This window comes from Oncorhynchus tshawytscha, linkage group LG30 (genome assembly GCF_018296145.1).
Source record: "Oncorhynchus tshawytscha isolate Ot180627B linkage group LG30, Otsh_v2.0, whole genome shotgun sequence".
In the NCBI taxonomy this organism is placed as follows: Eukaryota; Metazoa; Chordata; class Actinopteri; order Salmoniformes; family Salmonidae; genus Oncorhynchus; species Oncorhynchus tshawytscha.
The window spans coordinates 20,388,600-20,403,047 of NC_056458.1; the positions used below are offsets into that span (position 1 = coordinate 20,388,600).

A 14,448-nucleotide genomic window follows, 5' to 3' on the forward strand; every position below is an offset into this window, starting at 1 on the left:
CATCGTCGTCGGTAATCCAGCCTACCACTGTCGTGTCATCAGCAAACATAATGATGGTGTTTGAGTTGTGCGCGCAGTCGTGGGTGAACAGGGAGTACAGGAGGGGACTAAGCACACATCCCTGAGGGGCCTCCGTGTTGAGGGTCAGTGTGGTGGATGTGTTGTTGCCTACTCTCACCACCTGGGGGTGGTCAGAAAGTCCAGGATCGTAGTTGCAGAAAGAGGTGTTCAGTCCCAGGGTCCTGAGCTTAGTGATGAGCTTGAAGGGCACTATGGTGTTGAACACTGAGCTGTAGTCAATCAACAGCATTCTTACATACAGTGCATTCAGAAAGTATTCAGACCCCTTGACTTTTAACTCAAATTGATTAAATTATTTATTTTTTCTCATTGATTTAACACAATACCCCATAATGACAAAGTATAAACAGGTTTTTTGAAATTTTGCAAATGTATAAAAAAAAATAAAACAGAAATACCTGATTTATATAAATATTCAAACCGTTTGCTATGAGACTCAAATTCCTTTACATTTTTTTACCCCTAATTTCGTGACATCCAACTGGTAGTAGTTACAGTCTTGTCTCATCGCTGCAACTCCCGTACGGACTCGGGAGAGGCGAAGGTCAAGAGCCATGCGTCCTCCAAAACACAATCAAGCCGCACTGCTTCTTGACGCAATGCCCATCCAACCCGGAAGCCAGCCGCACCAATGTGTCGGAGGAAACACCATACACCTGGCGACCGTGTCAGTGTGCACTGCATCCAGCCCACCACAGGAGTCACTAGTGCGCAAATGAGACAAGGATATCCCTGCCGGCCAAATCCTCCCTATCCCGGACGACGCTGGGCCAATTGTGCGCCACCCTATGGGCCTCCCGGTCACGGAAGGCTGTGACAGTGCCTGGACTCGAAACCAGAATCTCTAATCTCTAGTGGCACAGCCTTAGACCACTGCGCCACTCGGGAGGCCCATGAGACTCAGGTGCATCCTGTTTCCATTGATTATCCTTGAGATGTTTCTACAATTTGGTTGGAGTCCACCAGCGTTAAATTAAATTAATTGGACATGATATGGAAAGGCATACACCTGTCTATATAGGTCCAACAGTTGACAGTGCATGTCAGAGCAAAAAAAAGCCATGAGGTCGAAGGAATTGTCCGTAGAGCTCAGAGACAGGATTGTGTCGAGGCACAGATCTGGGGGATTCTGAAACTATTGGGTCACACTTTATTTGGATAGTCCCATATACAGGTAACTGCCTACGTAAAGGAAACACCAACATAACGTGTCTTAATGGGGTGCTGGGCCACCACGAGCCAGATCAGCATCAATGCACCTTGTCATAGATTCTACAAGTGTTGTGAAATTCCATAATTTGATGTTGTGTTGATGGTGGTAGAAAACGCTGTCTCAGGCTCCACTCCATAATCTCCCATAAGTGTTCAATTGGGTTGAGATCTGGTGAATGAGACAGCAATGGCATTTGGTTTGCACCGTTTTCATACTCATCAAACCACTCAGTGACCACTCGTGCCCTGTGGATGGGGGCATTGTCATCCTGTGGAGTCATAGCCATGGTAGCCAAAATAATGGCCTGTCCAGCATTTTTATACAGCACATGACCCTAATGATTGGATGTTAATTGCTTAATTAACTCAGGACTCACACCTGTGTGGAACCACCTGCTTTCAATATACTTTGTATCCCTCGTTTACTCAAGTGTTTCCATTATTTTGGCAGTTACCTGTAGATGATCTACAGATGGTCATACTATCAACAAATGATATGTTGATAAGAAACTGCTTGCTAAGGTTAAGTTTAGGGTTATGTGTAGAATATGGGTTAGGGTGAGCATAAGGGTTAGGATTAGGGTTAAGTTTAGGGTTAGGATAAGGGTTAGGGTTAAGTTTAGGGTTAGGATAAGGGTTAGGGTTAGGGTTAAGTTTAGGGTTAGGATAAGGGTTAGGGTTAGGGTTAAGTTTAGGGTTAGGGTTAGTGGATAGTTAGTTGAAATGTTGTTGACAGTTATTGAACATCTACTGAATGTCTACAAACCATCTACTTAGGACTATCCAAATAAAGTGTTACCAACTCTTCTATTTTATTAAAATCAAGGCCACATTTGTACCACACATAGGACAGTGTATTACTTAATGGATGGCAGTTACTTAAGCCTTCTCGTCATCAGTCCATGGCCATGCTACAGTAGCTGCCTTGGTTTCCATGGGTTGAGCTGTAGTGTGATTGATATCATGTCTTTTTATGTGATCTTCAGCAGCAGCCTAATTGTTATAATGGGCCTGGAGTACTTGAGCCTGCTTGGGCTGCCTGGCCTGTCTGGGCTGCCTTCTACATCCAGGCTAGTAATAGCGTTAGCTAGTAATAGTGTTACCTAATCAATAAACACTCCCTCCCTCCTTCCCTTCACTGCTGTAGTGCACATCGGGAACATTGAGTTTTTCACTGTGATATTTTTCTCTGTCGGGTCTATGCTGTGTTTTTCAGTGTGGCTATAAGGGAAGGCGTGTGCATTGTGCTGTTGTGGGGGGAGGGGTTGGGGCTTGGGGTCTGCTGCTGCACAGAGTGAGGTCACTGGGGAGCCTTGAAGGGTCGTTTTTTCATGTCCAGGGACCAGGGAGGGAGTCCTCTGTTTTCATTTGGTGTTTGACACCTTAGTTGCATGAACAATGGAATTTGGTTAGATAGTACGAAGGAGCAGTGGGAAAGGAATATTGAAGTTATGGATAATGAATTAATTAATATGTTTCCACCTGACCTCCTAATACTAGAGTTAATATGCCATGTCCCAGCCTGAAGCTGCTCATCACTGAGAAGGCCATCATGTTGTCATTTCTGGAAAATTAGGTCCGCTTTTATGAGTTCAAAATCCATTACAACTCTTGAAATCAACTTGATCTATGAAAGGCAGTTCAATCTAAAACTCAAATGATTAGCAACATGTTCGTTCATAGACCTGCTAAAAAAAGAGTTGATAGTGAACAGATCTCAATTTGATGATAATCTGGAGGTTGGCTTGTCCTGTACAGAACCCTCTCTATGAGACTGGAGGTCAAGCTGACCTTCTGAAGAACTGCTGTGTCTGGACTATACTAAATACCTGAGCCGCTAGCTGCCTGGTAGAGTCACTGCTCCCATACACCCACCTATTCACCCATACTATGGGAGAGACCAAGTCATTCAACTAAATATATTTCTAAAATATCCAAACAGTAGGCTACTTTGACTACCACTGCCTGCTCTATGTCAATGTACTTATTGGTATGTGACTGCTTCATTGTTCATGAGTATTTACATGCTGCAACACAAATGGCCCTTTGGGACAATACAGATCTAGTCTTCTTTAATGTCCCTAAATAGATTGTAGGTGAAATGTGAAGAGAGCTCTTTTCATCACACTACTGTATCCCAGTTTCTTCCGTGACTGTATTTGATACGGATTCTTCTCGTAGGACTGAGTTCAAGGCCCACAGGGATGTGAAGCCAGTGAAGCTGATCCGAGCCAAGTCCCAGTTCCTTCCCCCTGATGAGAAGACCAGCCTGGAGACCAGCTATAGTGCCACCTACAAGGGAGAGCAGGCCAAGAAGCAGCCCAGTGACAACAAGGCTGTGGACAGGAGGAGGATACGTAGCCTGTACAATGAGCCCTACAAAGCGCTACAAGAGACCAAGGTGAGGACGTTTCAGCTCCTTTAAATCATGCAGGCCATGTCCTATTGACTACACCAATGGTACAGCAATAATGCAGCCCTAGTAAAAAAAAATCTGATAGGATTCCCAAAAACAAATTCCAATAGAAATTGCAATCAGACTTTGGAACCTATCCTATATGATTTTATCCCATATTGTGATGGTGCGATGAAGAGTTTGAGAACCTCAGGATTTTTTCAGTGGTATGAATAGGCAAAGATATGGAGATTGTGCTCCAGAGACACGGGTGAGATGATGTTCCTCAGTTTACTGGTCTTTAATCTTGATTGCAGGTAAACATAAATGTTCAGGTTTCTGTTCCATATTTAGCTGTGAGATTTACATTTTAGCAGACGTTCTTATCCAGAGTGACTTACAGGATCAATAAGGGTTAAGTGCCTTGCTCAAAGGCACACCAACAAAAAACAATTCTCCTCACCTAGTCGTCTCCGGGATTCAAGCCAGCGACCTTTCGGTTACTGCCACCCAGATTTTCCAATAAAGCTGTATTTATGTAATTCTAGTGTCCATACAATGTGATCTGAAATAAAAATGAATAGAATAATATCAATATTATGGCTTGACAGGTTATAATAAGTATGCAGGGTGAATGAACTGCACAGTCACTATGGGAGCTCTTTGCAGAGCAGGCCTGTTCAATTGTGCAGAAGAGCATTTTTTTACTCTGTAAATTGTTAAGCAAGTGAGAAATTGAAATGTTGATTGATTTTTATACCCTCAATTATTTTATATTGCGCTAATTTCCTGCACGTACAGAGTTCTCCCCTAATCAATATGAGTGATCAATTGCCACTTGTCAAAAGTTTATAAGTAATATGATCGCTATTATGGTACATGTATGTGTAGGTAGTGCATTTTATGTTTAGGTTTTCAATATATCACAAATGGTTTATTCATTATTGATTTGGACACTTCAAAACAGTGTTTTGACATTAGGCTCTTTATCAAAAGTTATTGTCAATGGGAAGCAGCAACAGCATCATTTTCAATGTATGTTTTAGGAATATAAATGGCAAAATCAATTTTCAATAGTATATGTAATGACCTGGCTAGATCATAAAGGAACAATTGTCCAGACAGAGGAATGAGTTTACAAATTCACGGTTTATTCCCAACTCTGCACAGGTTACTGTTTGGCCGTAGCCCATGCCAAATAAATGAAAGATACCCGTATAAAACAACCATGACCTTCTCTTGTAAAGACCAGACATAAGCGAGAGAACATTGGCTAAAACATGGGCTTAAACATGCAATGCTCCACCCCCTGCCAACCCCTGTCACTCCACCAACCAGAACATTCCAGGCATTCCCGTGATTGGCAGATAGCAGGTTGATTGGCATGTCAGTGGGCTGTCTGGAGCCTTGTCTGCGGTGCCGGGGGGGAGGCTGGTGAATGTCATTGGCAAGAGAGGAGAATTGTGGTGGTTCCTGGGGTTTGGGGAGAAGAGGCCCCTCTGTGTGGGGTTAACTTGTCCCATAACAACAAAAAAAGCTGCACCTGGGAAACAACCTCTCCTACCCTCTGCAGGGCTCCACCCAGTGCCTGTCCAACTTGGGGCATCTGCCTTTCTTTCTCAGGGGGCTATAGACCCAGACTAGCTCCCCAGCCACAAAGTGCCTTCCCCGGGTGTGCACATCATAGTTCCTCATCTGCCTCACACCTGCATTCACCAGCTGCTCTCTGGTGAAGGTGTGGGCTGTCTCCAGGCGGTCCTGGAGTCTCTGGGCATACTCCGTCCCGGGGGAACAGGAGGGCTATCCAGGGGCCGACCAAACGCAATCTCTGCAGGGGTGCGGATCTCTCTCCCCAGCATGAGGAGGGCAGGCGTGCAGGAAGTGGAGGCTTGGACAGCGGAGCGGCATGCCATGAGGACCATAGGCAGATGCTTGTCCCAGTCACGCTGGTGTTTGGCAGAGACGATGGCCAGCTGCTGTCCAAGCGATTTGTTGAAGCGCTCCACAAGGCCATCACTTTGAGGATAGAGAGGAGTAGTGCGGGACTTGTGCAATACCCAGCCTCTCACACATGATGGTGAACACACACAAAGTTTCTGCCTTGGTCATTGTGGATGGACTCCGCAGCTCCAAACCTGCTGAACATCCCCGCTGTCAGGGCGTCGACGATGGTCTCTGCCTCCTGGTCAAGCAGAGCATAGGCCTCGGGCCAGTTTGTGAAACAGTCCATGGCCGTGAGCACCCATCGGTTTCCACTGTCTGTGGTGGGGAACGGCCCAACTACATCCACTCCCATCCTCTCCATGGGAGCCCCAACTGGGAACTGTTGGAGCTGAGCATGAGAGAGGCCTGGAGGCCGGCAAAAGTCCTCCACATCCCTCTTGTGCTGCCCCCAATAAAAGCCTTGACGGAGGCCGCAAAGTGTTTTTGTGACCCCAAAGTATCCAGTCTCCACCACCCCATGAGTGCTCTGGAAACACAGCTCTCTCTCACAGCCCTCTCTCTGCTCACAGTGGCGGCAGCTGTCTGCAGTACAGGGCTGATGGGACATGGCATCGGCGTTGGAGTGGCGTGTCCCTGCCCTGTGCACCACTGTGAAGTCGTACGGCTGAAGCTCCCCCAACTAGCGTGCCACCTGCCCACCTGAAAGACATGAGCCACTGTAGAGCAGAGTGGTCAGTCCTTACAGTAAAGGGCAGGCCACCCAGGTAATACTTGAAGTGTTTGATGGAAGCCACAACAGCAAGGAGCTCCCGCCGGGTGACACAGTAGCGGCGCTCATGTTTGTTGAATGTTTTGCTGAAGTACGCCACCACTCTCTCCCCCTCTGGCCCCACCTGGCCAGCACCCCACCCATGCCCATATTGCTTGCGTCAGGGGGGGCAAGCACAGGGGCCTTGATCAGTGCACGTTTGAGGGTGCTGAAGGCCTCCTCGCACTCCACTATCCAAGTGAATGCCTTGCCCTTCGGCAGCAGGTGGTTCAGGGGAGCACCCTCGTCTACTTCTAGGGGACATGGAGCCTTGCTCCCCCATCCTCGTCGGTGGGCTCCTCCTGAAGATGGTGGGGGTTGGGAGACCCTGGGACTAGGGCGTGTGTTTCGTGCTGCATGTAGCGACACAGCACGAATGAGTTCAGTCATTTCAGCCACTCATGCAGGCTTTTCCGGCTCTGGGCTGCTCTGCCCACCAGCTCAGACAGTGGGTCTGTCTCCCTGCAACTTCATTCGACCACCCCCCAAAATGAGCTAACAGTTCTACCTGAGCATGACAAGCTTCCCAATCCGCCTTACCGGAGTACTTCGGAGTCTTACCAGATATGGACGCAATCGGGAACTGGACGCCGCCATGTTCGTTTACATCCTGAGCCTCAGATACCTAGTCCCGCAGCGTTGACGTCACCCCTTCGGTCCGCCCATTAGAATCCGTGCGAAGCACGGTCGATGAAGCTCTCATGCCCGCTTCAGCCACCATCATTCTAGCGGTCTCCATCAAGTGGCCTCTGTGCTCCGATGCCCTGGCGATCTCCTCAACCAGATCCTCCAACGTCCATGCACATGCACCTCCTTGGCCATAATCATCCCCTACCTCCACCTCCACTCAGATTCGGATTGGGTTGACAAAAAAAGGTTTATCAAAGACGTATAAGATCCAATCAGATTACTTTTGATTTCCAATAAGTAAAAACTAGTCCAATAGAATTCCAATAGGAGTTTGATAGAATTGTGAGAATCATATAGGGTCCAATAGGAAAGAAATAGTCCAATATAATTCCAATAGGATTCTGATACAGGTGACACAAAATCCTATAGGACTGTGAGAATCCTATTGGATCCAATAGGATTACTTTTAATTTCCAATTGCAAAACAAGTAGTCCAATAGGATTCTGATAGAGGTGACACATAATCCCATAGGTTGGTGAGAATCCTCTAGGATTCTATTGGAAAAATCACTTATCCTATAGGATTTTTTGACTAGGGAGATAATCTCCTATTCAGAACCACAGCCTCCTAGAGTACATTTTCAAACCCACTGTCTTTGTGAATGACAGAATATTTCTCTTGCTGTTCTGTTTACTGTGTATTTCATGATGGCAAAACACATCTAATTGTAATAATGAAACAAACACAACATCAAACCGAGGACTGCTGCAGCTTTTTTTCACAGTGATTTACTCCTGTTGCTAATTTCTTGGGTGATAGACTATATAAAGAATCCCAATCTTCCCCATCACCTGTGCCTAGGTTGAGAGGTCTAACAGTGCTCCCCGATCCAAGCCCAAAAAGGCGGGCACCAGGTTAGCGAGCCAAGGGGACAAACCTGTGAAGAAGGCAAAAGAGCAGAATCTGCAGGGCAGCACAGCACTGCAGGGAACCAAGAAGAAGACCTTGGAGAACCAGCCCACTGAGTCCAGGCCTGCGGAGATGGACAAGGAGAAAAGTAAAGAGATGAACAACAAACTGGCTGAGGCAAAAGAGTAAAAATCATCACTTCTACCTTTTATTCTTCTTTGAGGGAAAGAACACAAAGGCTGCATAATTAGAGGTTCTCATCCCCTTTTTAAGTTTTGTCTCTCTTTTCTATCTCTCCTCTTTCTGCTCTCTCTCTCTTTCACTCTCTTCTCTCTGCCAATTGGCTAAGTTAGTAGTAGTTACAGTAAATGTCAGAGTTGGGACATGACATGTCGTTTCTTCCCTGCCTCACATTACATTAGATCACCGTACTAACGAGGGGATGTGTGCATCCGCTTCCTCTGCTTCCTGATGCCACCGACCACCCCCCTCTCTCCGTCTCCATCTCAAGGTTGCCATGGCTACCAATGAACGGCGTGTGCTATTGTTGCATGAGCTCACCGACTAGCAATCCTGTGTGGTTGGCTTCCATCTTCCAACTGAACAGATTGCTTTGTTGAGTTTATCAAGGATTTTTGGGAAAGAGAAAACCATGTAAATTGGGTCACTGAATGGACTTGATCTTTATAGCTGTAACTTGCTAAATGTATCCAAAGATAGATACTCATCTAGAATTATGGTCTGAAAATCTTTGATAAATGTGCAGCTTGGTATTTCTAGAGTGTATTGGTCCGTGGCTGAGTGTATGCCTGCTCTGTAGGTCCTGAATGCTGTCTTCCAGTGCACACGGGCCTCCAAGTCTGTCTATAATCAGATTGCCATTACTAAGATGCTTTGTTCAACTTTGCCATCATTCCTGAATGAAATCTTATTTTGTAAACCTAATAACTGTTGATTGTGGATGATGTGGGAAGGGTTTTGAGCAATGAATTGTCAGGTAAACATTTAAAACCTCATACTGTCTCATTCAAAGTGTTCTCTCTATTCACAGGAAAATAAGTTAATCAAGTTATTTTAAAGGTCAGACAAGGATATCTTATTTCATCAACCTTGTTGCCAAACCAGGAGCCATCTGGGTTACAGTAACATGATGATGCATTACTAGACCAGTTATTTGCACAGCAGATAAATTAAATGTTACTATCATGAAATTATAATTACATTATCCATTTGCATAACTACATTACATGTCACTGAGTCACGATAGGAAATTGATATTGTGGCTCTGTGGTCGTTAGCTATGCTTTCACCCAGACCATGCAGACTCTGTATAGATAAAGCTCAGTGGAGTGCCAGGATCACTTTCTAATCCTACATAGAGCAGCCTAACCTATAACCTCACACACCCCCGCCTACAGCCCCTCCCCTCCTCTCAGACACACACACACAGAGCCATGGTGGACTGTAACCGACGTGATTAGGCCCGCATGGGACTAGCAGATGGGACCCCAGCAACACTATCACATCCCAGAGGTCTAAAGAGGTACCTGGCTGGATGTGATATTAGTCCACACTAGTAGGAGCAGACTCATGGTTAAGGTTTTGGAATTATATGTCATTTATTATGTTTTATTTATTAATCTATTTGTTTGGGTATGAAACAGTGATTACCACCTCTGCTAATACCTCTCTATTGAATAACAATGCGACTGTGATGTGATGGTAAGTTGAATGCTGGCTGTTTGGAATGCTTCTTTTTCCCAAATTATTATCTGTATGTGTCTGTCTAACACAGGCCTCAAAGAACTGGCCTCTTCCACAACCAGGTGTGTGTTTAAGTGTGTGGATTTGATTAGGTTGACAAGATTACGTGTAGATGTCAAGATTATATTCAACACATTCAACTTCAAATCCATCTCTCTCTGCTGCCTTCCATGGCAATCTAAATATTGTAGGCATAGGCTAACAATGTAGAGCAACTTGATATTTCTCCCCTGTGATTTCATTGAATTAGGATAAGCAGCAAAACTCGATTCTATATTTGGTTTACATTTGTGTTATACTTCTGCATATGTTTGCAGTTTATTGAATGGGATAAAAATGAGTGAGCAAGGAAAATGATCTCTTTTACAAATGAAACCCTAATTATGTCCAAATGAATCAAGTTAGACTTGTCAACTTTGTATTGGCTGTATAGTGCCAGTGGAGCTCTATTTGCTGTAAGTAATAGCATGTTACTAGACGTCTGCTTATGTCTTAGCAGACAGTAGTAAAGACCAGAACAGCCTCCTGACTCCTGGGATAGGATAGGCCTCAACAGAGCAGTGCGTTGTGCAGCACTTGTCTTGTCATGGGTCAACCCCCACCTCCTCACACTCCCCAGTCTCTTTCTTGTGTTGTTGTAATCTATTGTGCTAGTCAGTGTCCCCTGACTCCCTCCCTCCCCTCAGTTTTGAGTAATGGAGTGTGTTGTCTCTCCATTTGACATGGTGGTGTCTTGGTTAATATGTCACAATGAATCACCACACCATATTCCACTCAGACTGAGCATGCGCCCACGGAGCAGAGAGCGAGGGCCATCTTATTAGCATTTTGCAGCCTTTGGTTGGGGAAGGGGGATGCTTCCTCTCGTAACACATGAAGGGGGATGCTTTCTCTCGTAGCACAGGAAGGGGGATGCTTTCTCTCGTAACACAGGAAGGGGGATGTTTTCTCTCGTAACACAGGAAGGGGGATGCTTTCTATCGTAACACAGGAAGGGGGATGCTTTCTCTCGTAACACAGGAAGGGGGGGTCGGGGGGTCATACATGTAAAGTGCTGACACAACCCACCCAGTGATATCGATTTTGAATCCAAGTATTAGAAACAAAAGCTAAAAATTGAAAGTAATAATGGAACAAAGAAGTATTGGCCCAATATATTTTACTGTGAAGTGCTTGTGTTTCTCTCTGCTTGCTCCTATTTACTGAAATATGAATAAATGCAAAAGCAGAAAAAGCAGTGTCCTCTTGGTTCTTTGTGTTGAAACGTATGGAGAACGGTGAAAGAACAGTGGTTGCAGGTATTTGTTTAAATGTTTTTGTGTCTTTGTCTTTGTGAGACATGAGATGATTTTGAGAGAGTGAATCCACATGGAAAAAAAAAAAATTATCTTCAGATTTTCTTTAGCGCTTATCAAAGCTCATCAAAGACATTCTGGCATGAGTTCTAACATCCTTTCAAGAGCTTGAATATTGCTGCTACAATATGTTATTTTGCATCATGTGTCCCAATATATTCAAAGCCTAAATTATACAGCAATGTACAATTTAAGGATGGGTGGAACATTATTACAGAATTAGATGTCATGTAAATACACTGGGCCAACAAACTGTACAAATTTACAATGTAATGATTTATGAAAGGTGCCTTTGTTTGGCTGTGAGAATGTGTGAGACATTTGGATATATTTTCTGAAACCATTTTAATCATGTAATTACTATATTTTTCAGCTTTATCTGGTATCATGAGTAGCTTTTTGAGGATGTGAAATCCTACGTCTGGAAAATCTAACCAGTGACATTCTGATTCATTTGAAGGGTTGTGCTAAAACAGTACCACTACATACAGCTCTGTCAGCCAATCCGTGATACAGGCTGGGTGCAGACGCTAAAGCAACACCTGTGGGGCTGTGCACTACCCATTCCAAGGTAACCTAAAAACACACACAGCCGCCACAAGCCATAAATCCCTCATTATCGTGCATATGTGCTCATAAAATTTCATTCAAAGTCATGATTTCTTCGATATTTGATAGTGGCACAGTTTTGTTTTGAAAGTAACCCACCATGAATCTCTCTGTACTAGGTTACAGTTCCCACCAGGTCAGATTCCTCTTCCATATGGAAACGAGTAGGGGAGTGAGTGAGTCAGTCAGTCAGTCAGTCAATGCTTGAAAGTTGGCTGTCACATCCTATACTGTAGGTATGGTGCCTTAATAAACATGTTGGATAACACACCTTACAGATGTTTATATTAACACAGTTATACATCTGAACTTTTTTGTTGTATCATTGTTGATCATTTGATGTAATGATGTTATGTTGTTTGCGTTAGATCGGCAATCCAAATGTTATACTGTAGTACCAAATCTGATACTAAATATAACATAACGATTTATTTTCTTAAATGTATATTGAATGGGTATTGGGATGGGTTTCAATAGGGTGGGTATACTGAAACTCTAGCTGTAAAGAGAGAAAATTCTGCTACTAGAGAAGATTGTAAGTGCATGTTTTAGTCTCCTCAAGTTTCTAGCTCATTTTAGGTTAGATTATTTCTGAATGTCCTGTGGCTGTGTATCCTTGAACACCCTGGGCCTCTCATTAGACTCTCATTATTCCCATTAGTGTGCTCTAGCTTTTAGTCTGAAAAGGTTTTTGGTGACAGGTTGGATTCAAACTCGGAGAGCAGTGGCTATTTATTGACATGAACTAAGTAACAAAAATCCCTCAACAGAAATTGATCAAATCCTCACTCTGATTGAAGAACAATGCCAACTTTTGTTCGGATTTGGGGAAGGTATGTGTTTTCTTTATAAATGCCAACAGTCTGTTCCAGAATGAAGATTAGGGAAGAAAATATGAATCGTTTAAGTCCACCAACAGTCTTTTTGAGCAACATTAGATTTAGTGACAAGAAACCAAGAGCAGCTTTGCCTGAGACTGAGCTTCATGCCCCCACAGTATCAGTCTGATGTTGTACACTGATATGAGTAGCCACAGGGTGCTCAACTCAGAAAAATGCTTTTTGATTGGCCTTTGAGAAATGCCTCATCTTGTGTCTCTTTGTTTGTGCCTTTTTATTTGTATTTCAACTATGTGCTGCCTCACCTCCTAGAGAGCCTAATGGCGAGGTTCTCCGACCCGGTGATCATCATTCCCAGGGTGCCGTTGGAGGAGAACCAGAACCACTGGAGGAAAGACCCGAACCACGGAGGAGCGGCGGAGTCGTGCGCTTTTCCCCAGATGTAAAGTAGAAGTAGATCCACTAGATCTACACTGTAGGCCTGTGGTATACAGGGAGGGACTATTGTTCTGATCTGTACTGTATCTAGTATTTTCAACTGAGTTCTATTCATGAAGAGAAATACCCCATTAAGAACTCCTCTGTGTGAGGTAAACCCACATACACGTAGTGTGTTTGAAACAGCGTAATGGTCATAGCTGTTTGAGCAATTGCAAATGCAAAAGGTGCTATGAATAGAATTTCCGTGACATGCTCATGTCTGAAAATAATGTTGTTTCATTGGTAATGATATTAGAAATGCCAAACCATAAAGTGCTTATTGAAAAAATGAAACGGTACTGTACTATATATTGATCAATTCAAATGCAAATAAATATATATAACTTGTGGATTTGCTAATCTGTGTTGCATTTTTACTGGTGTGTTGTAACGGCTTTCTTCGGGTGAAAGAGAGTCGGACCAAAATGCAGCGTGGTTAAATCGATACATGTTTAATAGAAGAATAAACACGATAAATACAAAAAAAAACAATAAACGTACGTGAAAACCGAAACAGCCTAAACTGGTGCAATAACACAGAGATAGGATTTTTTTTAAATAAAAAATAATTTATTACCTTCAATACCATTCATTCTTTACAACTCTTAATTTTCATACATACTCCAACAATGGTATTTTAATTTAACTAAACAAAAACCCCAAACAAAACCTCAGGGGAGCATCTTCCCTCCCCGTCACCCTACAAACTACCTTTCCCTATCTCCCCATCCGTAATCTATCCCCTTACAAATCTAAATGACACCCAGCCCTAAACCCCCCTTCCACCTCTCCCGAGCAGCATGCTGCCCCCACTTCCTCTCCTCCCTCTTCATCCTCCCCCTCAAATCTCCTTCCACCCTCCTCACTATCCCTTCCACCCCCAATCTCTCCCTGTCTTCACCATGTTCTGCCTGGCTTCCCACAGCCCCCGTTTAAAGAGACTCATGAGAAGCCAGAGCAGAAACCTGTCCCTATCCGTCCCTCTCGCCCTCCCTACACCTCTCTCTAACCTGGCCCACGTCAATACAAAATCCCCCCTTACCAAACCTAACAACACCCGTGCCCTAGCCCATACTACTCCGGCAAAGGCACAGTCCCAAAAGACATGGCGCACAGTCTCCTCCCTGCCACAAGAGGATCTTGGACAGGTGGGGGATTGCACCAAACTATACCGGTACATGATGGAACTCAACCAATTCAGGTCCTTGAGCCTGTTGTCCAGACCACACGCCTGCACTCCCTCCCAGACCACTTCCAAGATGCCCACTACAGGCGCCGGACTCCCTGCCACTCTGACCTCCTCGTACAGGTGCCTGTGATCTAAACCTACTCGGGCAACTTCAACCTCAGGGTGCACACGCAGCCACTTGGCCGCATGACCAAAGTGCCACGGCAGCTGTTCCACCCGAGGACCCGTGTTA

The 14,448-nt window shown here is 44.5% G+C and overlaps 1 protein-coding gene across 1 annotated transcript in view; it reads left to right on the top strand.

Annotated features, from left to right (window-relative positions):
* LOC112233381 (microtubule-associated protein 6 homolog) overlaps positions 1-13,356 on the top strand; it is a 31,503-nt gene extending 18,147 nt beyond the window's left edge. The window contains exons 2-5 of the mRNA XM_024413033.1: positions 3,475-3,694; positions 7,933-8,165; positions 11,560-11,670; positions 12,860-13,356. Of these exons, the coding sequence (XP_024268801.1) occupies positions 3,475-3,694; positions 7,933-8,165; positions 11,560-11,670; positions 12,860-12,998 (703 nt within the window). The 3' untranslated portion in view covers positions 12,999-13,356. The remainder of the gene's footprint in view (positions 1-3,474; positions 3,695-7,932; positions 8,166-11,559; positions 11,671-12,859) is intronic.
* Positions 13,357-14,448: the final 1,092 nt, after the last annotated feature.